This window comes from Narcine bancroftii, chromosome 6 (genome assembly GCF_036971445.1).
Source record: "Narcine bancroftii isolate sNarBan1 chromosome 6, sNarBan1.hap1, whole genome shotgun sequence".
Classification (NCBI taxonomy): domain Eukaryota; kingdom Metazoa; phylum Chordata; class Chondrichthyes; order Torpediniformes; family Narcinidae; genus Narcine; species Narcine bancroftii.
This window is the reverse complement of record NC_091474.1, coordinates 225335452-225360340: the sequence shown is the minus strand read 5'-3', so window position 1 is coordinate 225360340 and position 24889 is coordinate 225335452. Positions and strand designations below refer to the sequence as shown.

The following is a 24889-nucleotide window of genomic DNA, read 5'->3' as shown; positions in this document are numbered from 1 at the left end:
ACCACTGAACTAGAGTTTAAGTTATTAGACAAGTCTGGATAGGCTAGGTTTGTTTTCTTCATAAAGGTTAGTGGTATCTTTGTGGAAGTTTAGATAAAATAGAAAGTGAAAAATATATTTCCTTATTAGAAGTATCCACAAAAAAAGGCATATATTTTAGGTAAGATATTGGAGATTTAGAAGGCAATTTCAAAAGAATTGTGGTTCACCCAGAGGATGATTGAAATCTGCAATAAATTCCCTGAGTGGGTGGTGGACCCAGGAACGGTCACTTGAAATGTCATGGCATAGAAGGTTAGACAAGAGTGAGAAAATATCAATAGTATAACATGGCTAACATGGATAGAGTGGGCCAAACCATGCAGTAGGACACCATGAAGTCAAATGTGGAATTTGGTCTTTTATGTGGACACAATTCAAAATATAAACTTGTAGTACCTTGGTTTAATTTTTAATTAGAGTTTTATGTTTGCATCATAAGTTGCGTATTTATTATATGTCTAAAAAGCCAAAACTAATAACTGTGTTCAGAACTGAATTACAACCAAAGGAGAGTTGATGGGATATAAAGATAGTTCAGGATCTATCCTGAAGCATTAACTTCAAAATCATTAAAAGTGAACTACATCAAATACTGCTCATTATAACAACCCAGAAGAATGTAAAATGTTTTCAAGATTGTACAATAGATTCTAAAATGTATATGATGCCAAATTGCTGGGATTGCATAATCAATTGGATTCATCTTTTGCATAATAAAGGGTATATGTCAGGTGGCCTTTATTAGCATATTTTGTTTCCTATTTTTTTCAAGGCCAGAAGTAAACCTGTTATTCCTACTTTTTGGTTAAGGCCTTGGTGGTTTTTTGTATCTAGAAAAAAGGTAAGGCCCTCTTGAACTTCATTTGATTTTGCTTTGAACTCTGTACAAAGCTAAGGATAAAGAGAGCATATTGGAAGCCATTATTGAAATAATAACATCATTTAGAGAAACAACTAAGAAGAACATAGAACAAAAGAAATAGGGCAGGGGTAGGTCATCTGGCCCATTAAGCCTGCTCTGCCATTCAATAATGATCTCTCTCTTCTCCACCTACCTGCCTTTTCCCCATATCCCTTAATTCGCTTACCATGTAAAAATCTATCCAACCTTAAATCTATGTACTGAAGTCCACCTTCTGGGAAATCCAGTTCCTCCTCATCTCAGTCCTAAATCTACTACAGATTTAACCTCTCTAATCCGTCGCTGTGTGGTCTGCCACGTTTTGAATCTGCTGCTGTTGGTACAAACTCCTTATAGACAGCACGGGACTTGAACCCGAGTCCTGATCACTGGCCGAATCTGCTGTGATCTGGACCGGGTTTCAAGTCCTACACTGTCTGTAAGGAGTTTGCACGAACGGCAGCAGATTCAACCTTTACAGTGGCAGCGATCAGGAACGGGGTTTGAGTTGCGATTGGTGGCGCTGTAAAGGCATTGCACTAATCGCTACACTGACCGTGCTGACCCACAATATTATTTCTTGTTTTAAGCTTTGTTCTACTTTTGATATGTTTACATAGGGGATTCCCTTAGGGGTCAATATCTGTTTTTCAGCATTTTCTGTGGTTTAGCAATGGCCAAGTCCTAAAGTCACTGGATTAAAGATGTTCAACCCGTACCTTGAATCTTGAGGCTATGTGCATCAGTTCTAGGCTCCCCTACTGATGGAAACAACTTGCCTACCTCTATCTTATCTATGCCTTTCATAATTTTATGTTTCTATAAGATCCCCTCTCTTTCTTCTAAATTCCAGCAAGTAATGTGAGAGTTCTCTGAGGATTTTACAAAAGTAACGTAGATTAACTGTAAACTGCCACATAAAAGGTTATTGCACAAGAAAAGCAAATGTTTGGGATTAAGGTGTTGGTGTAATAGTGGGTTAGCTAATTAACATAAAACAGAGAATAGGGGTAAATAAATTTTTTTTAGATAATCAATCAGTAATTAGTAGGGTGCCACAGGGATTAGTGCTGGAGCAAGAACCTTCATTAATGACTATCATAAACAAATTAAGTACATTTGTAACAGATTTGCTGAAGATGAAAAGATATGTATGCAGGTTATTAGGAACACACAAAATTGTGCAAAGGATAGATTAATGACTGAACCAGAAGTTGGTAGATAACCTTTAATGTGAGGTCATCCAATTTGGAAGATTGAGAGAAAAAAAGTTTCTATTTCATATTAAATGTTGTGGTTCAAAGGGATCTGATGGTCCTTGTGAACAAACTCAAGGATTGACCTTTTATTTAGTTTTAATTTAGACATACAGCACGGAAACAGGCCATTTTGGCCCATGAGCCCATTTTACACCCAATTAACCTATACGTTTCAAACAGTGGGAGGAAACTGCAGCCCCCTGAATAAAACCACCAAGACACAGGGAGAATGTACAATCTCCTTATAGACAACACAGGATTTGAACCCTGGTCCCAATCGCTGGCTCTGTAAGGGTGTTTCACTATGTCAACAATGCCACCTAAATATCCCAAGTAATTATGAAGATAAATTGAATGTTGGCCTCTATTGCAAGGGGGTTCGAGTATAAAAGTAGGGATATTTTAATGGAATTTAGTAACTAGAAGACTGTGAGACATTGGAACTGAAATAGGATCTCCAGACCATCAAGTCTGCCACACCATTTAATCATGAACTGATCCATTTTCCCAATCAGCTCCACTGCCCATTCTTCTCCACATAACCTTTGATGCCTTTGGCTAATCAAGAATTTAGCAATCTCTGCCTTAAATATCCCAAATGACCTGGCCTACATAACTGCGTGTGGCAACAAATTCCACAGATTTACCACCCTCTGGCTAAATAAATTCCTCTGCATCTCTGTTCTAAGCAATGCCCTTCAATCCTGAAGTTGTGCTCTCTTGTCCTAGACTCTCCCACCATGGGAAACAACCTTTCAACATCTACTCTGTCCATGCCTTTACACATTTGAAATGTTTCAATTAAATTGCACCCCCCCCTCCATGTAGATGACACTTCCCTCCTTCTAATATGTCCCTAAACATGTCATCTTCAAGGAAAACAAGCAACTATATACTGAATTGCATCTTATTCATCCAAATAAATCAAACTTTGTAATTGCATCTGTAAATAGCTTTAATTTTCGTTGATAAAAGCAACTAAACATTTTCATAGCTTTGCACTTCATAACATTAAGTAAAACAAAGCATATTGTAAATGATAACGATACTCAACTTCAAGCAAATATAAACGAATTAAAATGACAATAAAGGATTAATAATGAATAATAATAAATTTAAAGAAAAGTTTCTCGAGTGACCTTACTTTTCTTCCATGGTTATTCCAAGAATAAGAACGAGCTCCTCATCCGCTTGGATCACGACACATGATGTCTTAGTAACTATGGTAACTCTACTAAACAACAATCTGTATCAGTGTGAGTAGTGGAAGAAACTCAGCCACCACGTTGAGGGTCGTTAATGACTTTTTATTCATATTCACCATGCCCCTTTAAGGGCAGCATGAGCTCAGTCACCTGGTGCATTGTGACATCATAATCACTGCCCGGGGTGGGTGCTGGAAGGGATGCTGGAGTCAGAGAGAAACCTCTGACGACGCCATTTCCCCATGGCTGCCCTGCCACGTGGCAATACAAGCGGAGCCGGTTCGCCATGAGGATGTGGGCCACCACACCCCCCCCCCAGAACCGGTTACGCGTCCTGTCACTTTGGCGACCAGCCCTGGCGCTTGGGCACGGCTGTCTGCGATAAGTCTAGATGGGCCGCCTTCAGGCGGTCCACCGTAAAAAGTTCCTCTCTCCCCAAAGAGCTCAACTCAGCCCAGTTTGTTTTCGTGCGGAGCGGACCACAAAGTGCACTCAGCGACCGTACGAGGGACCATACAAAGTCTTGCACCGGTCCAGCGGAACCTTCACCCTGGGAAAGGGAAAGTCATAAAATGACCACAAATCATAAACACAAGGTTATAACCTTTACACTCAATTCTCCTAAATTCCAATGAGTGTAGACCAAGAGTTGTCAAATGCACCTCATATGGTAATACTTTCATTCCCAGAATCATTCTTGTGAACATCCTCTGAACCTTCTCCAATGTCAGCACATCCTTTCTTAAATGAGGTGCCCAAATGAAATACTCCATGAGATCTCACCAGTGCCTATAAAGCCTCAACATCACATCCCTGCTCTTCTATTCTTCTTGCATTTCCCTTCTTCAGCACTGACTCAACATCCAAGTTTACCTTCAGGTATCTTGCATAAAGACTCCCAGATCACTTTGCATCTGGGTATTTTCAATTTTCTCCTCATTTAAAAAATAGTCTGCCTGTTTATTTTTTCCTACAAAGGTGCATGATCATACACATTCTGACATTGTATTTCATTTGCCACTTCTCTGCTCATTCTCCTAATCTATTTTAGTCCTCTCAACACTACCTGCTCCTCTACCTACTTTCGTATAATCTGCAAACTGGGCCACAAAGCCATACATTCCATAATGTAAATCATTAATATTCAACATAAAAAGAAGTGGCCCCAACACCAACCCCAATTAAACACCACTAGCAAACCAGAATATGATTGCTGTATACAGACTCTCTGCTACCTGTCAATCAGCCAAAGCTCTACCCACGCTCATATGTTTCCTATTATTCCAAGGGCTCCTATCTTGTTTAGTAGGCTCCTGTATATTATTAGTGTACTGCATTACAGTTTTGGTCTTCCTTGTAAAGAAATATATGCTTGCTGAAGAAACAATGCCATGAAGGTTCCTTCAGTTGATTCCTGGAATTAAGGGATTGATATGTAGAAAGACCAAGATGGGCTGATAGATCTGAGAGTGAAAGTGATCTTATTGAAAGACATAAGATTCTGAAAGGGAATGGGTTAGGGGCAGGATAGTTTCTGAGAAGTTATTTCCCCTTTGAGGATATTGAAAATTAGAAGGTGCTGTTTCAGGATAAGGAGTCACTCATATAAGACCGATGTGAGGAAGACCTTTCCTCAGGAAAGGTGTCATGGGACCATCTGTGTTTGAATTGGGCAAAACTTGCACATGTTGACAGTGTTGCAGGAATGAACCAGTGTGATAGGGAAATTCTGAAAGAAGAGGGGAATTTGCAGTGTCTTTGCAGTTAAGATGGAAGAAATTAGATAACAGTATCCATTTGATTTAGGGACAATTGGGTGAAAGGTATAAAAGGGAATCTGGCGGATGGTCTGAGGGAGAATTATAGGAAGTATGATTTAACAGCCTCATTGACAACAATGAGTATCTGCTTCAGGAATATCAGAATCAATGGGGCAAAGGTTGGCATCGTTAAAAGATGTACTGCATAACTATCTCTCTGGCTCATGGAAAATTTCAGAGAAGTTTGGGCTTGATCATGCCTTGTCCAGTAGTCGATCAGTAGCTGTTGTCCTTTACGTGAAGCTTTTCAGACCAGTTCTCCATTAAATAGTGTCACATAACTTTGGCTTTTATCCAAATGGATATAGGACAATGGATAATTTAATTGCAGAATATTTAAGATGAATAAAAGAGTTAAGGTAAATATTTCCTCTGGTGGAAATGATTAGAACACGGAGATACCCAAACAAAGAATAAAATGCATAATATTTCCAAGGTCAGGACTGAATGCAAATTTTGACCTTGAAGCATTCATTTTAAAATATTTCATCCCATGGTAGGTGAACGCCCTTTTAAGTGTTTTGAATGTGGTAAAGGATTTTCACAGAAGCACACACTGCAAGTTCACGAGCGCATGCACACGGGAGAGCATCCTTATCGTTGCACAGATTGTGGAAAGTCTTTGACCACTAAGCATTCTCTTCTGGAGCATATGAGTCTGCATACAGGTAATTCCAATGCAAGTTATCCATTTTTTGTTTTATAACTGAATAATTAAAATCTTTTGTAGGACATCACAATTTCATTGTGGAGGAATGGGTAAATGATTTGTTCTAGTAATTTCTCACAAGGATAATAGTTATGTTTCAGCATATAGCATGCTTTATTAATGAGAAGAATATTCTTATTTGGTCGTGAGATCACTATACTATTGGACGAATACATCCACATGTTATAATACAAAGACAACAGATTTATCAGTGTGCATCTCTAATGGCACAATACTTTAATATAGGATGCTGTTAATTGTGATTTGTTGATGTTTTCTTACAGCAAATATTCCTTATTTTATGATGATCATTGAACTGTTTGATAAATTTTGCACTTTTCAATTGTCATGGAGCTGCTGTTCTCCAATTCACACTTTTCTCAATTCCTGAGTCTGTTCTAATATTTCCTAAATGCAAAGATATTGTTTTGTATTTGAATCATTTGATTCAAATCATTTGGCCAACAACTGAAAATACAAAATGATTTGTTTAGAATATTCCAAATTGTATTTCGGTTTGCGTTTTATTCCTTTTTTTTCCAAACAATAAGAAACATATTTACCTTCACATACTCACAATTTTGTTTTCCTTTCACATTTTGGTTTCAGTTGTTATCCATAAGTTCAATGCATTCAAGTTCATATTGCATGTTTGACAAGAATGAAGCATTTTTATCTTGTTGGGTCACCATAAATATTTACTTCATTCAAATCCAATAATTGGTACTTAAAAAACTAGGCGACAAATAGATTAATTGAATGGAATTTATTTTGCTCTCTCTCTCCCTCTCTCTCTCTCGCTCTCTCTCTCTCTCTCTCTTCCCCTGCTCCCATTCATCTCCGCCTATACCCTCCCCCACTCCCCAGTCATGCCTTATCCATCTTGGAGATTAAAAGCTTGAGAGAGACAAATGAACATTTTCAATATAGGCACAGATGTCAACATTTACTCAATATTTATAAATAAACTATCATTCAACTTTGTTAATTTGATGCTTTGGTATCATATCCCGTGAGACAGAATTTCAGCAAGCATAATAGCTATCCCTTCATACCCGCAGCATGTTACAGTTGTTCAGTTTTGAAAATCTATTATTTTGTTGAGCATTATAAGGATAGAATGGACTTTTTACTGTGAACACAGAACTACATTTCATTCGTTCATGGTTCAGTGAACCTACTTTATAATTTAATCCAGAGCAAAGTTTATCATAATTAACTTTCACTTATTGAGGACTGAAGGAAGACACATGATCTAATGGCTCGTCAATGCCTGATTCCTCTATAGGAACTCTATAGTAAGTTAATGAAGATACACAGAATTGTTAATGAATTCTTAAACCTTTGAAATTGGTTTTGTTTTATTTATTGCAATACGTTTTACTCTTCTTACACTATTTTATATCTCAACATTTTATTATAAAGTAAAATTCTCATTTCAAGGAAAGAAGTCCTTTAACTGTGATCAGTGTGGAAAGCTTTTCACTCAGAAGAGACAGCTGAAGAGTCATTACAGAATCCACACAGGTATATTTCATATTGACTTGGAATTATCATTCTCAAATATTCAGCAGATACGTTGAATGCTTTGAATTTCAGATCAAGGTTTCTACACAGCCTGCAGTTATGTTTTGAAAAGTTACAATTAAAGTATCTGTATGGCCCAAATATTGCTCGTACTTCTGATATTCTCTAGAGTTAGGTCATCGTTTTGCGGTATTCCAAGTATTTTATTCTCAATAGCAAGATTATTTTTATGTAATGTGTTTAATATGGTTATGTCAATTGTGGCTTATTAGAATATTCTGCTCTGAGACAGACCTACTCCAGAGACTTGTACAAAAATCTCGGTGGACACTCCAGTCCAACCTTGAAGGTGTGCTGTAATGTTGAAGGTGCTTTTTTGTGGGTAAAAAGTATCCATAACATTTTTAACATTTTTTAAAGTTAAAAAAAGTTATGGTATTTTTTTAATGTATGAAAAGAATTTTACACTATTTAGTTTGCATGTATGTGTTGAGGTATTTTGCTGCAGGCTAAAGTCTGTATGAAGTTGAATAACCTTTGCATTGTCAAGAGTTATTCAACTACTCTTTGTAGTTGAATCATGATCACTGAAAACTGGATGCAGCATTTAAGAATAATGTGCATTAAAACTGATAATCAATCCTGAGGGTTTCCATCTAGCTCAGAACATGCTGATTCCTATACACTCTTTGATGCATCAGGGCTCTTGTTTCTGCTCTTCTTTAGACACATAGGCCTGCTTTACATACTTACTTGAATCTCACTGTCAGCTATTTCTGATGCTCCCTTGAAACTCACCTCGTTCTGTTTTCCACACTTTCTGGAAACACTTGATTCTGCTCTCACATTCTGTGTTGTCCCAGAGCCCTTGTTTTCTCTGTTCTTTTTAAATTCACTAGAGCCCTGGTTCATGCATTTCCTTTAAACTTCCTTGGTCCACTGGGGAACGTGTCCTACAACCTTAAAAAAGTAAATTAATGTGTTTTGGAGTATTCATAACATCCATTCGTGAAGAAAGTCTGTCAGCAAAGACCCAAGCTTGCAATTCATTCTAAGCAAAGTGTTACTCTTCTTGTTGGAAATGCTTACTGGAATTTAAAGGAAATTGTTCTTAATTATAACACGACTTAGTTATCACTACTGCTTCTTTCCAGCATAAAATATATTGATATGTAGAAGTATAAGAATTTCAGAATACAGGTATTGTAAAATGGATAATTGGAGCGAAGAATACTATGCACAATTGCAGTCCTGGCCTCTTAATGGTGAACTTAAAATCAAATAACCAGCCTCTGGTCTGAAACTTCAGCCTATTTGAGAGAACTTAAACTGACCCAAAAGACACAATTCAATGAAATTCTTGAAGTAATGAGCAAGGTTTTGATTTAAAAATGATGTTACCATATAGAATTAAGCCATTGTGGTGCTATTTCAATGATAAATCACAAATGCAGTGAATAATCTTCATCAAATTCAGGAAATATTATGACAGAGGTAAGTAGTAAACTGCTTATCAACGTCCCCCTTCCCCCGTGCATGTCCCCCATTCTACATGCACATTTTTCTTCAATCACTTACCAAATTCTATTTTAAATGCAACAATTGAATCTGCTCCAAAATTCTTTCATCCAGGAATCTCTGGGATGGTGCAAGTTCTGCAGCCAAAAAATAAGAAGGGGTGATAGCAGCTTCAATTACTTCCCATAGGAAGTCATGCAAGATAAACGTTGGGGAAGGGGGGTGGTTGGAAGAGGTGGGAGTCAATCTGGTCAACTCTGTATGGAGCCACATGAGATGGACAAGGTCTCTTCAACAAGTACCTCTCTGTTTTTACCATGAAGAAAGACATGAGGACAGAGGTACTTGGGACAGTCAATGGCAGTGTCTTTGGAACAGTTAGTATTACATTTGAGGAGGTGCTGAAGGTCCTAATGCATATGAATCACCTGGGCCTGGTCAGATGCATCCAAGGTCACTGTGGAAAGCTAGAGAGGAAATTGCAGGCATTCTGCAAGAGAGTTGTCATCAAGTAAAGATGAGATGCTAGAAGACTGGAGGGAAGCAAATGTTCCTCTATTCAAAAAAGACTGCAAGGAAAAGCCTGGAAACTATAGGCCTGTGAGCTTAGCATCTGCAGCTAGTAAGTTACTGGAGAATATTCTACAAAGATGGGGTGAACTACAAGCACCTTTTTCCCATGGTGAGAGTAGCAAATACCAGAGGAGATCTGTATAAAGTGAGGTGACTAGAGTTACTAGAGAATATTCTGAGCAAGAAGTTAACATAGTTGAACAAGGGCTGATTAGGGATACTCAATATGGCTTTGTAATTGAGAGGTCATGTCTCATAAAACTAATTGAGTTGTTTGGAGATGTGACCAAGAGGGCTGATGAGGGCGGAGCTGAAGATGGATTTCGGCAAAGTATTCAATAAGGTTCCAAACAGTTGTATGCTCTGGAAGATTAGGTCGCAAGGCTCCAAAGGTGAGATAGCAGAATGGATATAAAATTGACTTCATGGAAGAAAGCAGAGAATACTCATGGAAGGTTGAATTTTGAACTGGGTCTCTGTGACTAGTAGTGTGCCACAAGGTTCATTGTTGGGCCTAGTGCTGTTGGTCATCTATATCAAGGATTTAGCTGAAAACATACATGGCAGAACAATTAAGTATCTGGTATTATAGATAGTGAATACAGCTGCTGGAGATGGCAGCAAGATCTTGATTGGTTGGACAAGTAGGCAAAGGAGTGGTTATTGGCATTTAATACAGAGAAATGTGAGGTGTTGCATTTTTGGAGGTCAAGCATGAGTGGGGCCTACACAGTGAATCTTCTTCTTTGGCTTGGCTTCGCGGACGAAGATTTATGGAGGGGGTAAAAAAGACCACGTCAGCTGCAGGCTCGTTTGTGGCTGACAAGTCCGATGCAGGACAGGCAGACACGGTTGCAGCGGTTGCAGGGGAAAATTGGTTGGTTGGGGTTGGGTGTTGGGTTTTTCCTCCTTTGCCTTTTGTCAGTGAGGTGGGCTCTGCGGTCTTCTTCAAAGGAGGTTGCTGCCCGCCAAACTGTGAGGCGCCAAGATGCACGGTTTGAGGCGTTATCAGCCCACTGGCGGTGGTCAATGTGGCAGGCACCAAGAGATTTCTTTAGGCAGTCCTTGTACCTTTTCTTTGGTGCACCTCTGTCACGGTGGCCAGTGGAGAGCTCGCCATATAACACGATCTTGGGAAGGCGATGGTCCTCCATTCTGGAGACGCAGTGAATAGAACATAGCATAATACACCACAGTACAGGCTCTTCAGCCCATGATATTTTGCTGACCTATATTAACCCCAGAAAAACTAAACCTTCCCTCCTTATAGCCCTCTATTGTTCTTTCATCCATGCCTTAAAATCTATTAAATGTCCCTATTGTCCCTACCTCCACCACCATTTCTGCCATTACTCTGAAAAAAAAACTACAGTTGACATCTCTCCAAAATTTTCCTCATCTTACAGATGTCCTCTGATGTTTGCTGCTCTCACCCTGGGAAAAAGGTGCTGGCTGTCTCATAATCATGTAGACCTCTATTAAGTCACCTCTCATCTTCCTTCACTCCAAAGAGAAAAGCCCAAGCTCTACTAACTTTGCCTCATAAGACACATTGTCCAACCCAGGCAACATCCTGGTAAATCTCTGCTCCCTCTCCATAGATTCCACATTCTTCCTGTAATGAGGTGAACAGAACTTAACACAATATTCAAGAGTGGTCTCACCAAATATTTATAGATCTGCAATATTACCTCATGATTCCTGAACTCAATCCCCCAGCTAATGAAGCCCCACATACAATAGGCCTCCTTAGCAGTCCTATCAACCTGTGCAGCTACCTTGAGATATCTATGGATTTGGATCCCAAGGTCCCTCTGTTATTCCACACTGTTAATATCCAACTATTAACCATGTACTCTGCTTTCAAGTTTGACCTTCCAAAATGCATCACCTCACAATTATTGAGATTGAACTTCATCTGCTACTTTTATTCCCAACTCTGCATCTGGTCTATATCCTGTTGTAACCTGCCATAACCTTTAACACTATCCACAGCACCTCCAACCTTTGTATCATCTGCAAACTTAATGATCCATCCCTCTACTTCTTCATTCAAGTCATTTATAAAAATCAGAAAGCCCAGGGGTCACAGAACAGATCCCTGTGGAACTCCCATTAGTCAGTGATCTCCAGGCAGAATACTTTCTGTCCACTACTACTCTCTGCTCTCTACAGGCAAGCCAATTCTGATTCCAGACAGCCAAAGTTACATGGATCCCATGCCTTGACTTTTTGAATGAGTTTCTATGGGAGATCTAACGAAAATCCATAAATGCCTCATCTACTGCCCTACCTTCAATTTATTTTGTTCTCTCCTCAGGGACCTTCTCCTCACAAAGCTATGTTGACTATCCCTGAGAAGACTGTACTTCTCTAAATGCCTGTCCTTAAGAATCTTCTCCAATAGTTTGCCCACCACTGATTTAAGAGTCACTGATCTATAATTTCCAGGATTGCCCCTATTACCTTTTTTAAACAAGAGAATCACATTTTCCATTCTTTAAACCTCCGGCACCTCCCCTGTGGCCAAAGAAGATCCGAAGATCATTGACAACATCCCAGCAATCTCCTCTCTCCTTTCACTTAGCATCCTGGGGTATATCTCATCTGGTCCTGGGGATTTATCAATCCCAATGCTTTTAAGATCTAGCACTTCCTCTTTCTTAATTTCAACAAGGTCCAACACACAAGCTTGTTCAATTCTGACATCATCTTGACCAAGGTCCTTTACTCTGGTGAATACTGAAGCAAAGTATTCATTTATGACCTTCCCAACCTCGTCCTCCTCCAGACACGTTGCCTCCTTTATCCTTAAGCGGCCCTACCTTCACTCTTGTTATCCTTCTATTCTTTATGTATGCATAGAACACCTTGGGGTTCTCTTTAATCCTACTTGTCCACGCCTTATCATCCTCTTTCTCTCTCTCCTGAGTCCTTTCACAAATTCCTTCCTGGCTACCTTCCTGTTTTTTTTGCTTCATAAATCAAATGTATGCTTCCTTCTTCCTCTGAACTAGCTGCTTCACCTGTTTTGTCAATCATGGTTCCCTTGTCTCAGTGGGACAAACCTATCTAGAACCCCACACAAGTGGTCCCTACACATCCTCCACATTACTTCTGTACTTTCTCCCGAGAATATGTGTTCACAATTTACTCTCCCTAGTTCCTGCCTCATCCCATCATAATTAGCCCTTCCACAATTAAACACGACCTATTTGCCTGCTTTTATCCTTGTCCATCAGTTATGCTAAAGTTCAGAGAGCTGTGGTCACTATTACTGAAATGCTCTCCCACCGAGAGGTCTCTCACTTGACCAGGCTCATTACTAGTACTAGGTCCAGTTCGGCCTCTCCTCTCAATGAGCCAACATACTGTGCCAGGAATCCTTCTTGGACACACCTGACAAATTCTGCCCATTCTATCCCTCTTGCAATAAGGAGGTGCCAGTAAGTATTTGGAAAATTGAAGTCTCCAAGAACAACAATCCTGTTATTTCGGCACCATTCCAAAATCTCCCTACTTATCTGTTCTTCAGTGTCCAGAGGTCTATTTAGGTGCCTCGAGACTACTCCCAATACAGTGATTGTTCCCTTCCTATATCTGGCTCAGTCGACATTCCCTCCTCACCATCCTCTCTTTCTGCAGACATATTCCCTGACCAGTAATGCTACTTCCTCTCCCCCCCCCCACCCTCAAAATTTTTACCTCCCATCCTATCCCTTTTAAAACATTTAAACCCCGGTACCTGCATCAGCCAATCCTGTCCTTGCATCAGCAAAGTTTCTGTAACGGCGACAACATTGTAATTCCATGTACTGATCTATGCTCTTAACCTCATCTCCTTTATTTCTCATGCTCCTTGCAATACACAAATCACACCCTCCAACTGACCACATTTCTGCTTCCTCCCCTGCCTGTCCTTCCTCACAAACCCATTGGATGAGGGAATGGCAGGTAATGATACAACACATTGTATCATCCTTTCCACCTTCTGCTCTATTCTCCCTTCACACTCTGGTTCCCATTCCCCTACCAAAGTAGTATAAACTTTCCCCTGAGAGCTCTAGCAAAACCTGCCTTCCATGATATTGGTCCCTCCTCAGCTCAGGAGCAGGCCTGTACTTTTTACACAGGTCAGACATTCCCCAGAAGAAATCTCAATGATCCACAAATCTAAACCCCTGCCCCCCTTCAGCCACACATTAATCTGCCATAACTTCCTGTTCCTAGTCTCACTGGCGTGTGGCGCAGGCAGCAATCCCAAGATTACCGCCCTTAAGGTCCTGCTTTTCAGCTTCCTTCCTACTTCCCTATATTCCTTCTCCTATCTATGTTATTGATGCCAATGTGGACCATGTCATTTGTCAACTATTGAAATAAGTGACTCCCTTTTCCCCTCACAAGCAGTCACTTTAGGATTAGGCACTTGGCTGCAAGTGGTCCTTTTGCCTTCAAGTCAAGGCCATTGGATTCCAGATGTGGTCCAACAAAATGGGATCTCTATATCTGGCCCATGTAATTGCCAACAGAAGCAGGGATTCCTTGAGATGGCCTGATATTGCAACAACTAGTTCATAATTTCACTGGTGTTGCTTTTAGCCTTCGCGAGTCCCTTCTACCATTCTTATTTTATGTATTTTTTTCATTCATTTTAGGAATGTGGGCTCCATTACTTAATTGCCCACCCCATCTAATTCCCCTTGAACTGCTTTCTTGAGCTGCAGCAGTCCTTGTATATCCACAATGTTGTTCGAGGAGCAATTCCAGGATTTTGACCCAGTGATGTATTTCAAAGTCAGGATGGTGTCTGACTTGGAGGGCAACTCCCAGGTGCTGGTGTCTCCTTGCTTTTGCTGCCTTCTAGCTGATAGAGGTTGTCAGTTTGGAAGGTGCTGTGCAAGTAATCTAAGTCAGTTATTGCAGTGCATCCTACAGATGGTTTCAAACTGCTGATGCTGTGGGTTGGTAGTGGAGTGAAAAGGAAATCTTGGTGGGTTGCTTTTGTAGACGGTATAAATTGCTGCTACAGTATATTGGTAGTGGAGTGAGTGAATAATGAATTGGATTTACTTCCATTTAAAAAATCTCATTCAGGATCATCTGCATGAGTTTGTATAGGCATGCCACAGCTTGTGAAGTTGATCGAGTTTTTGAAGGAGGTGATGAAGATGATGGATGAGGGAATGGCAGGTAATGTTGTCAACATGGGCTTTAGTGATATATTTGACAAGGTCCTTCACAGCATGCAGTTCTAGAAGATCTGGAATGCTACAAAGTGAGTTACTTGCTACAGAATTAATTGCCACTGATCTCTTCTTGAAGAGAGAGTTATTATTTTCATCTAGACTAAGATATTTAAAAGCGTACCTATGATTTTACAAAAAGGATCTACAGTACAACTCTGAGAATATCTGAAATGGTCGGGACTGGGCCCATTTCGGATAAATTTTTTTTTGGAGAACCAGTGATTTTTTAAAAACAGCCCAGTAACAACAGCAAATCATTTGTAACGGTGTTTAAACAACAACAAGCATTAAAATAATGTTTAATTAAGCATTAAAATAATGTTTAATTTTCACTGAAAAAAAGCTGGCCACTGCCGATCACTGACACCCCCCCCCGCCCCCCGAGGACCCACTTGTGCTGGGAGCCAGAGGATCCCGCTCCTGCCTAGAAGCCTAAGGTCCATATTGCCGCTGCTCAGAGTAAGTTCGGCTCTGAAAAAGTTTCAGATAAATGAGGATTTTGGATATCTTCGTTTATCCAAATTTTTTATTTAATTTCAGATTATTGAAGATTTTGGAGAATCCAATTTTGGATAATCGGTGTGGTACTGTATTTTAAAAATGTTAAATACTTTTCCATGCTATGTTTCACCAGGTCAGTCTTTGCCTGAATGTGCACACTGTCATCGTAAATTCATGGATGCTGCTCAACTCAAGAAACATGTAAGAACACACACAGGTAACATGGGTTTTGAAAGATGTATGCAAAAGAAACACAGTTTTAGGGAAAGGATATCTTTTATTTTATCCTCAATATTAACTATTTTTGTTTATTCCAGACCTCCAGTGGCTGGAGATATAAAACATTAATGCAACTCTTCACGAGATTGCAGATGCTTGAATCTGGAGCAACAACAAAAAATGAACTGCCTGGGCATGGGAAGGGGGACTGATGGACCCCTCTCTACTTCCACTGATTCCCCCAGTTTCTCCTTTCCGAAAACCTCTGCCAACCAGCATTGAAAAAAAACTATGGGATCCTTCCATTCTTTACCATCCGGCAACCCCACAATTTTTATGGTGTTCCTCCACCCATGGTTCTCCAGAGTGTCTATTCTCTGCCAGAGGCACCCCCTTTCTCTCTCCCACATGGTGACCTCCCTTTCCAATTTACTTATTCTGTCTTCATTATCTCCAGTCCTTTCTTCCACTTCAGACACCCTTCCTGTCAGTCCAATTAGGGCATTTTCCCATTTATCTATTTTACTGTACAATTCCCCTGAAGTGAAGGTTCCATACCCCCTCCCCCTCCTACTAATGCCATCCTCCTCCCCTCGTGGATCCTGGGTCTTCCCTGCAGTTTTCTCCCAATGCTGCCTCCAGCCTCCTCGTCGCTTCCAGCCTTGCTGAGATCATCATCGGAGCCATCTGGCAATGCAGGACCGACATCTCCCATACCTTCTCATGTTGCTTCTGTCGCCCATCACTTTCCACTCCCGAGTGCTCTTCTATCATTGTCCTCGGGTGGGGAGGAGGGGAATGCTACCTGTCCGCAGTCTCCTCGCCACCCCTCCGACAATCAATCAGGGACCACAGTGCCTCTCCTTCCCTGGTTGGTCTCATTTCCCGCTGCCCTCCTGGGCGAGCCTCGACCTTGCTCGACGAATCATGCCTCCGTCGATGGGACTTCTCGGGCTTCAGACCTGGACTTGGCTCCATGAGGCAGGCTGGTCTGGGTGCTGACCGTTCCTCCTACCTTGTTAGCTGCCTTTGCCTGGCTGGCACTTTCCTCTCCTGTTATTTCCAGATAGGAATCTTTATTTGCTAGTTTTTATTATTTTTGATGTTTTTTTTTCTTTTTAAACTGTGTTTGAATCTCCTTGTCTGGGACGTCCTGCTACTTCTCATCATGTGACCTCCCACTCAGAATTTTTTTCCTGAAAGGGAATAAGAGAGTGTGGCTGAGGTGGGATGAGTCTATTTATACATTGGGTCCTTTTTCCAAGACAACAGGAGTAGTAGATGGAGGAGTTGCTGGAGAGGAGTGGGGGTATGTATGATGGCCTGAACCATGTTCACAACCCTCTGTAATTTCCAGGATTTTTGGACATTCAGTGATGTACCCTGTAAAAGTTGTTAACTGATGCTGGTGGCATGCTAAATTTCCTCAGGCTTCTGAGAAAGTAGAGGTGATGATGCATTTTCTTGGCCTTTTTGTTGGCATTGATGTACGTCATTAATGATATTTACTCCTCAGAACTTAAAGCTGTCTACCATCTCCACCTCATCACCATTGATGTGGAGTGGGGAGTGAAATAAAATTATGAAGAGATAGAAACAGGAAGGTTATTTCCATTGGCAGATGAGGAAAAATATCTCAAGATTCTGTGGGAAAGGGGGTAGATTTAAGAGAGAAATGAGGAGGAACTGATTATCCTAGAAGGTAGAAAATCTGTGGTATTCTCTGCCCAAGAAAGCAGGAGAAGATGCCTCATTGAAGACACAGGAAGATTATTGAAGAAAAGTGTAATGGAGAAATAAAATGATTTCCAATACTTCATAGATGAGACTTAAGGGGTATCTAGCTCAGCAGTGTCAGGATCATACTTTTAAAATACAAAGTTATTTTACATGACTGCAGATTCACAAGTGTTAATCGTCCTTGGCAAAACCAGAAAACGATCAAAAACCAGTAAATGATCAAGAGAGACTGCAGAGGCTAGAATCTGGAGCATTGAGTTGAAGTGTTCCAATCCAAAATGTTGACCATTTTTCTCCTACTAATGCTCCTCAACCTGCTTTGTTCCTCCAATGGGTTGTTTTTGCGAGTAAATAATTTATACTGACCAAGGATTTTTTCGAATGTAATCCAAAAAAATTGTTGTATTTCGTAGTGTGGGAATTGCTGGTCAAAGCCAGCATTTACGACATAGCATAATTTGAGAAAATGATGATGGACCACCTTTTTGAACTACTGAAATCCTATTGGTAAAAGTACTCCCACAATGCTCTTCGAAGGGTGTCCAGGCTTTAGGGCCAGGGATAGTTCTGGATAGTCAGCAAGATCTGTGAGCTTAACAGAAACCTGTAGGTGGTGGTGTTCCTGTCTGCCTGTTGTCCTTGTCATTTTTGTTATTCAAGGCTGTGTATTGGGTGACACAGTAGCGCAGCATGTAGTGATGCTGCTTCACAGCTCCAGTGATTCAGGTATGATGCTGACCTCCAATGCTTCCTGAGTGGAGTTTGGACTTTTTCCCTGTGACCTCATGAGTTTCTTCAGGGTGCTCCAGCTCCCAAAGAAAAGAAATAAGAGCAGGTGTAGGCCTTCTGGCAATCTGCTCCAACATTCAGTAAGATTATTGCTTAGGATCTGGTCATGGACTCTGCTTCAATTACCCATCTGTTCCCATTACCCCTAAACCCCTATTTTTAAAAAAATGTCAGGTGCATTCAATAAGGCAGCCTCTACTGCTTCCTTGGGCAGAGAATTTCTCAGATTCATTACTCTCTGGGAGAAGCAGTTTATCCTCTGTTTTAAGTGGACTCTCTTGATTCCTGAGGCTCACCTGCCAGTGGAAATATCTTCCCTGCTCTAGCTTAACTATTTGCTGGTTAGCAGGTTAATTGCTACTGCAAAATATCTCGTGTGGATTTGATGTCCCTATTAGCCGAATGACCTTCTATGTCATCAAGAAAAATGGTAAAATAAGAATTTAAGAGATTTTGTTGAAGTAGCTTAAGCCTGTGCGATGTAGCAAATTTATATCTCAATTAGTGCTTCAAACCCATTATTATGCATTTTGTATATTAATATCTCACTTACTGTTTGTTCTCCTGGTAGATTTACTACCCATTTATGAGATATTGAGGGGGTAATTTTTGTTTGGTTCATTCTCGGGATGACCCCATCACTGACACGATTGCTAGACGTCATGTAAATTTGTTAGACCTGAAAATATGGTGGAGTCTTCTTGAATGCTGCTGTCATTATAGCTACTCTGGTACTCCTTCAAAACATGCAAGGAAACCAGAGCGCCCAGTGGAAACCCACCCAGACACGGCAGACTATTCAAACTTCTTACAGTCAGCGGCAAATTCAAAACCATCTCTGGTCCTGTAATTGTGTGGCCCTTTTCTAATAATGAAATGAAATCCTGATATTACAAAAACATAAACCATGGAAGAACTCAGCCAGTCATGCAGCATTTATGGTAAGAGAAGCCAATTAATATTTCAGGTCAAAGATCCTTCATCCTGATATTATAGATGGAGTCTCAGTTTATTTTGAAAGACAATACATCTACCATTATAACATGGAATTCAGTGAGATGAATGGATTGGGGAGTAGTGGAAATGGGGAAGGACAAATACAATAGATGTGGAATTTGTTGTGAACAAAATGCATATGACATTCTCATACAAATGAATAAGCAGGAGGTCAGAGAGAACGGAAAACAAGACAGCTATTTAGAACTTGACAAGTCAAGAATTACAAACCTTCACCCATATCAACAACTGTGAGCGAACATTTATCCTTCTGACTGCAGAGAATTTTTATTAACTCCACATTTATTTCCTACCATTCTAAGCGAGAGGTACTTAAGTCCTGGCACCATTATTTTGAGAAGCACCAAGACTTTTTGAAAATGAGGCTGAAATCAAAGAATAAGAATTGGATCTGCTAAAGCAGACGAGAGTATGGAAATACACAAGAAGTTCTTCAGCATTGAGCATGGCTTAACATTTCAAAGAAAGCATCTGTCAGAACCAACAATGGCAATAATATTAACTGTGCTTTGTTTCTTTTTTAGGTGAGAAACCATTTACATGTGAGATTTGTGGTAAATGTTTCACTGCAAAGAATACCCTACAGACCCACATAAGAATCCACAGGTAAATGTCTTACAGTCTGACAACTGGGAGAGTAACTGTTGTTTTATGCAGTAAGGAAAGAGCTAATTTTCATTTATTTGTGCTCTTCGATCTCCTGAAGTATTTATTACCATGAAGTTCCTTTGTAGCGCTGCAACTGTTATAGCAAGGTATACAAGCAATTAGCACGTGGAGTGGCTGTTTAATCTTCTGTTTTGATATAAACTTGGAAAAGACTTGATAGTTCAAGTATTATCTGTGCGGAGTGAAAAGGAGTTAACATTTCAGGTCAATGACCTTACATTAAAACTACAGAAATTTTGAAAATGACAGGAGAATGGGGAAATGATGAGGAGAATGAAGGAATGTCTGTGTTAAAGTGGAAAGCAAAATAAAATACATGCATGGATTGGTTGGCAAAAGGTGGTGAAGGTGTGTAAATGGCAATTAATCAGTCTGGAGGACGTGTAGTGGTGAATGGAGGTGAAAGAAAGACACAAACAAAAAACAGACAGTGCTTAAGCCGTGAGAAAGAGAATGTGGGAAAGCCTACCAGATCCGGCAGTTTTTATGGAGGGAGACAAAAGTAAGTTGTATCAGAACTGGCCAGGGGCAAGGGAAAAAAAAAACAGATGCCAGAAAACTGAACCAAACAGAAACATTCCAAGTACTGGAGCATTCTTCAGGAAACAGTCCTCCCACCTTACTTCCTCTGTGGACTCCATTTGTTCTACCAATTTCTCCAGCTCCATCAAATTTGTTCTGTATACACCATTTTTCACACAGTGCTTCTGACATGTCTTCCTATTTCCTGAACCATGACTTCCCTATACCATAGTTGACAAGACTTTCAAGCACTTCTATTCAATTCCATGCACTTTTGCACCCAGTCCCCAGCCCCTCACCGTGCAGCCACAGCAGTATATTAGAATATCTTCTGATATTAATCCCCTTGCCCCACCAGGATCATCCTCTTTAACTTTCACCACCTTCAGCAAGATGTAACCACCTAACGTATTTTCTCATAACCTTTTGGTATTTCAACTACCTTTGAAACTCCTTGCTTTTCCATCTCCACCAATACTCACTCTCCTCAAAACACCTTCTAAGGAACCTAGAGGAGATCCAACACCTGCCTTTATACCTCTTCTCCTTCCACTGTCATGGAAAAGACAGTGGACATCCCTTCTAGGTGAAACATTGATTTGCTTGCAAATTTGGTTCTCACAATGCAATCGCTTTCACATTGGTGAAAGTAAATGCAGACTGGGTTACCAGTTTTTAAAATACCGCACTCAGTCTGTAATGGTGACACTGAGCAGGTCAGCATATTCCAGACTCTCCTCCCACCCTCCATCCTTGCCACTCTTGTCTCTTCTTGCACTGTTCAAGTGAAGTTCAACATGGACTCAAGAAAGCACTTTTCATCTTCCACCTCGGGATGCTATAGCTCTCCTGATGTAACACTGAATTCAACCATTGCAGATAATCAGTCTCTATAGAACTATAGAACATCACAGCACAGAAAGCAGACCCTTTGGTCCTTATAGTCTGTGCCAAACTATTATGCTACCAAGACATACTGACCTGCACCCAGTCCATAACCCTCTATACTCCTCCCATCCATGTACAGGTCCAAATTTTTCTTTAATGTTAAAATTATGCCTGCATTCACTTCTTCAGCTGGCAGCTCATTCCACACTCTCACCGCTCTCTGTATGAAGAAATTCTCCCTAATGATCCCTCTAAACTTGTCCCCTTTCACCCTTAACCCATGTCCTCTGGTTTGTATCTCACCTAACCTCAGTGGAAAAAGCCATGCTACATTTACTCTGTCTATGCCCCTCTATTAAATCTCCTCTGATTCTTCTACGCTTCAGGGAGCCTGTTTAATCTTTCCTTGTAATTCAGTTCCTGCCAACATCCTAGTAAACCTTCTATGCACTCTTTCAATTATATTGATATCTTTCCAGTAGTTAAGTGACCAAAAGTGCACACCATGCACCAAATTTGGCCTCATCAATGTCTTATACATCTTTACCGTAATACGTGAGAACTGGCCACCTCTGGCATAAGAGGAGTATGGCTGGGGATACTTGACGGGTCAGGCATTATCTATGGGAAGGTCAAGAAAATTGACTTTTTGGGTCAATGACTTCATGATGTTGGTGCTCCTGAACCTGGGGTATTGGCTCTTGTCTTACTACACTAGGTGCTTCTAGCAATTTATATTCATCTTCTCGATTTCAGGTATCTGTAGCAGATTTTGATTTCTCAAACCCTGGCCAGTTTTGATATCACTCAGTTTCTCTCTCTCCACAGATGTCATCTGGCCTGCTGGGTTTTCTCAGAATTCTCCTGTATGTCAGATTTCCAGCAAGTGTTCTGGTCTTCATCAGTTTCAGCATGATTTGTTTTTCTTTTATTTATCCTCTGTCCTTACCATATTTACATAATCGACAGGCAAAGTAGCTATCTTTAACAAATCTTCATCACCTTCTCAGCCAATATCACAGACATTCCCTTTGTTCTACCCACCTTTCCCTCTTCTTTATACCCTAAAATAGTCCATCGTTACCTTTCTCTCTTTTCACAATTTCTACCAGACTTGCAGAGTACTTGCTTTTTATTTCAAATCTAGCACTTGTGCAGTGACATTAATTGAATGCCCAATTCTATCTGAGGCCTTGCTGGTGATTCCAATCTTAGCAAGTTAATGTGTCCTCTCTGCCTCCATTAAAAGATTCCGTATATTTTTTCTAACAGTGTATCAGCTCGTCCTGCTAATTTCCTATATCTCTGCACGCCATTTAAAATAATGCCATGCTGTTTATTAGAATGCATCTCTGTACACGTTGCATTAAATTTCTTCTGGTCTGTGTCAAACCATTACAACAGACTTTACCCCGAGATCAGCCACCACCTCTTCATTATTTAATGCTTTTCTGAGGTTGAACTGCAGACTTTGAAATTATGCCATGAGCGCTCACAAGTGTAGATAAATAATGCAGATCAAATGGATTGCGTACCTCCTACTGAGCTGGTGAACGATACATTTCCTTGCCGTCTGGAAAAGCACTTTGACTGTAGAATAAAAAATATAATTAAAAGGAAATACAGTCAAAATCCCCGTTATCCAGCACCTACGGGGATCATGGAAGCCAGAAACGTGAATTTTCCAGTTGACTGAGACTCACTCTTACTGTACAATGCCTGCATTAAGAATACATTATTTAAAAGACAAAAGAGTGCAAAATGTAATTCAAAAAATTGGGGGAAAAAATCAATATGTAAGGTCCACTTGAATCAAATAATTCCCGTAACTTAAAAAATTTAAATTTAAATTCGAACTCCAGTTGCTGGTACTGTAACAGTGTTGCACTAGCCGCTACGTTCACTGTGCTACCATAATAATTGTCCCCTTCCCCCAGTTTACAGATAAAGCCTTACTAATATACTTAACAATATACTCATAAAGATTCTTACCAGGCAAAGATAGGGAGACACTTTGGGAGAGACCCCCAGTAGCGAGCGGCCCCATTTTATTCAAACACAACTTGATTGAAACTTTATTCAAACAACCGCTATGAGTGGGGCATGATTGTGGCACTCTGCTGGCTCCCAAGGGGTTGTGTGTTACTTCAGAAAACATTCACGGTTTAAAACTTTCATTTAAATGTTTATCTATTTTAAATTCTATTTATTTATTTCCTCGATTGTTTTTTTTGCCGTTTGTTGGAGTTGCTGGTTGATTTAATGCCAAATCATACAGTAATAATTTTACCGTTGAAAACAACTGCACAATATTTAATGTTGCTCTAGGGGAGAAAAGCCATTTGCCTGTACAATCTGTGGAAAAAGGTTTGCTGATCCTAGTGCGAAAAGACGTCATGATGCTACGCACACTGGAAACAAACCGTTCACTTGCTCAACATGTAATCAGCGGTTCACTCGTGCTGACAACCTTAGGTCCCACATGAAGATTCACAGCAAGGAAAGGAAAGCCCATGGAATAATTAATGTTCACGGTGTTGGTGGCACAGAAGAGGTGAAGACCATCTTACAGCTTCAGCAGTACCTTCCAACCACGGGTGAACAACAGATACAGTTGGTGGTGACCAATGGTGTTCATAACATGAACTTCATGCCCAGCCGTGGGCAAAGTATCAGCATTATTTCAGCAGAGGGGTCGCAGAATCTCCCTGGGGACCAGGCATCAAACTTGGCTCTACTAACTCAACCAGGGGAGCACATGCAGAATTTGACTTTAGTACCCCAGCCTGGGCAAACAGACCACATCCAGGCCATTGGCATGGTGGAAAACCAGGAAGTTGCAGGACATCCAGAACAAATGCATGTCATCACATTGACAAAAGAGGAAGTGGAACACCTTCAGGATCAAGCTCAGCAATTGCATATAACACACGGGAGATCACAACCAATTAGTCTTGGGCAGGAGGCCACTCAGCCACGTAATCTGAATCAGGAAGCGGTTCAGCGTCTCCAACAGAATCAATCTGCACCTGCTTCTGAGACACCAAGAATCTCTATGAACCAAGGCTCGCAGCAAATGCAGGGAGAACATGTTGTGGACCAGACATTCCAGCTGCAAGCAGGCAGTGTTTCTTACCTCTATGCCACCAATTTAGTCACACAGAATTAAGTAAATCAAACTGCAGTTAGACTATTTACTGTATTTGGACCATTTACTGAAAGTGAAACATTTTTGAATAGCTTACTTAAAATGCAAGTTAACTCTTAATATGTTTACATTGCCCAGTAAGAGGAGATATAAAATAGCACCATTATTTGATAATTGTTGGAATACATCTGTTCATACATTCTCATTTATTTTTTTCTTTCTCTGTTTTTACATATTTGAAACTTTGGAGGTGGTAGTGAGGTCTCAAAAAGCTGTGCTGGATTTTTTTCTCCTTTTGAACTCTCCTCCGCCCCAAAAGGAGAAATTGCATCTTTATGAACATCGTCAGTTCATGTCACATTTAACATTTCTTTTGCCAAGTCCCTTTGTTAAAAGATTATGCCCTTTTAATTGATTTTGTCAGATCAGTGCACAAGTCTGATGCCCTCCATATTATTTGGAATAAAGACACTTGTTTTTCCCTCTATTTGTCCCTGTGCTACATAGTTTTAAATTTGTAATCAAACAATTCACATGTGATTAAAATGCACATTCCAGATTTTATTAAAGGGTATTTGTGTACATTTTGGTTTTCC

The 24889-nt window shown here is 40.3% G+C and overlaps 1 protein-coding gene and 1 long non-coding RNA gene across 4 annotated transcripts in view; one reads left to right on the top strand and one right to left on the bottom strand.

Annotated features, from left to right (window-relative positions):
• Positions 1-3499, bottom strand: part of LOC138737088 (uncharacterized) — a 7830-nt gene extending 4331 nt beyond the window's left edge. The window contains exon 1 of the long non-coding RNA XR_011340761.1: positions 3347-3499. This is a non-coding gene — a long non-coding RNA (uncharacterized lncRNA). The remainder of the gene's footprint in view (positions 1-3346) is intronic.
• zbtb24 (zinc finger and BTB domain containing 24) overlaps positions 1-24889 on the top strand; it is a 27284-nt gene extending 2395 nt beyond the window's left edge. The window contains exons 2-6 of one of the 3 annotated variants that reach the window (XM_069887577.1): positions 5728-5895; positions 7380-7463; positions 15435-15518; positions 19591-19672; positions 23474-24889. In XM_069887577.1, coding sequence (XP_069743678.1) covers positions 5728-5895; positions 7380-7463; positions 15435-15518; positions 19591-19672; positions 23474-24314 — 1259 coding nt within the window. In that variant the 3' untranslated portion in view covers positions 24315-24889. The remainder of the gene's footprint in view (positions 1-5727; positions 5896-7379; positions 7464-15434; positions 15519-19590; positions 19673-23473) is intronic. The other 2 variants (XM_069887580.1, XM_069887581.1) reach the window with 2 other exon arrangements.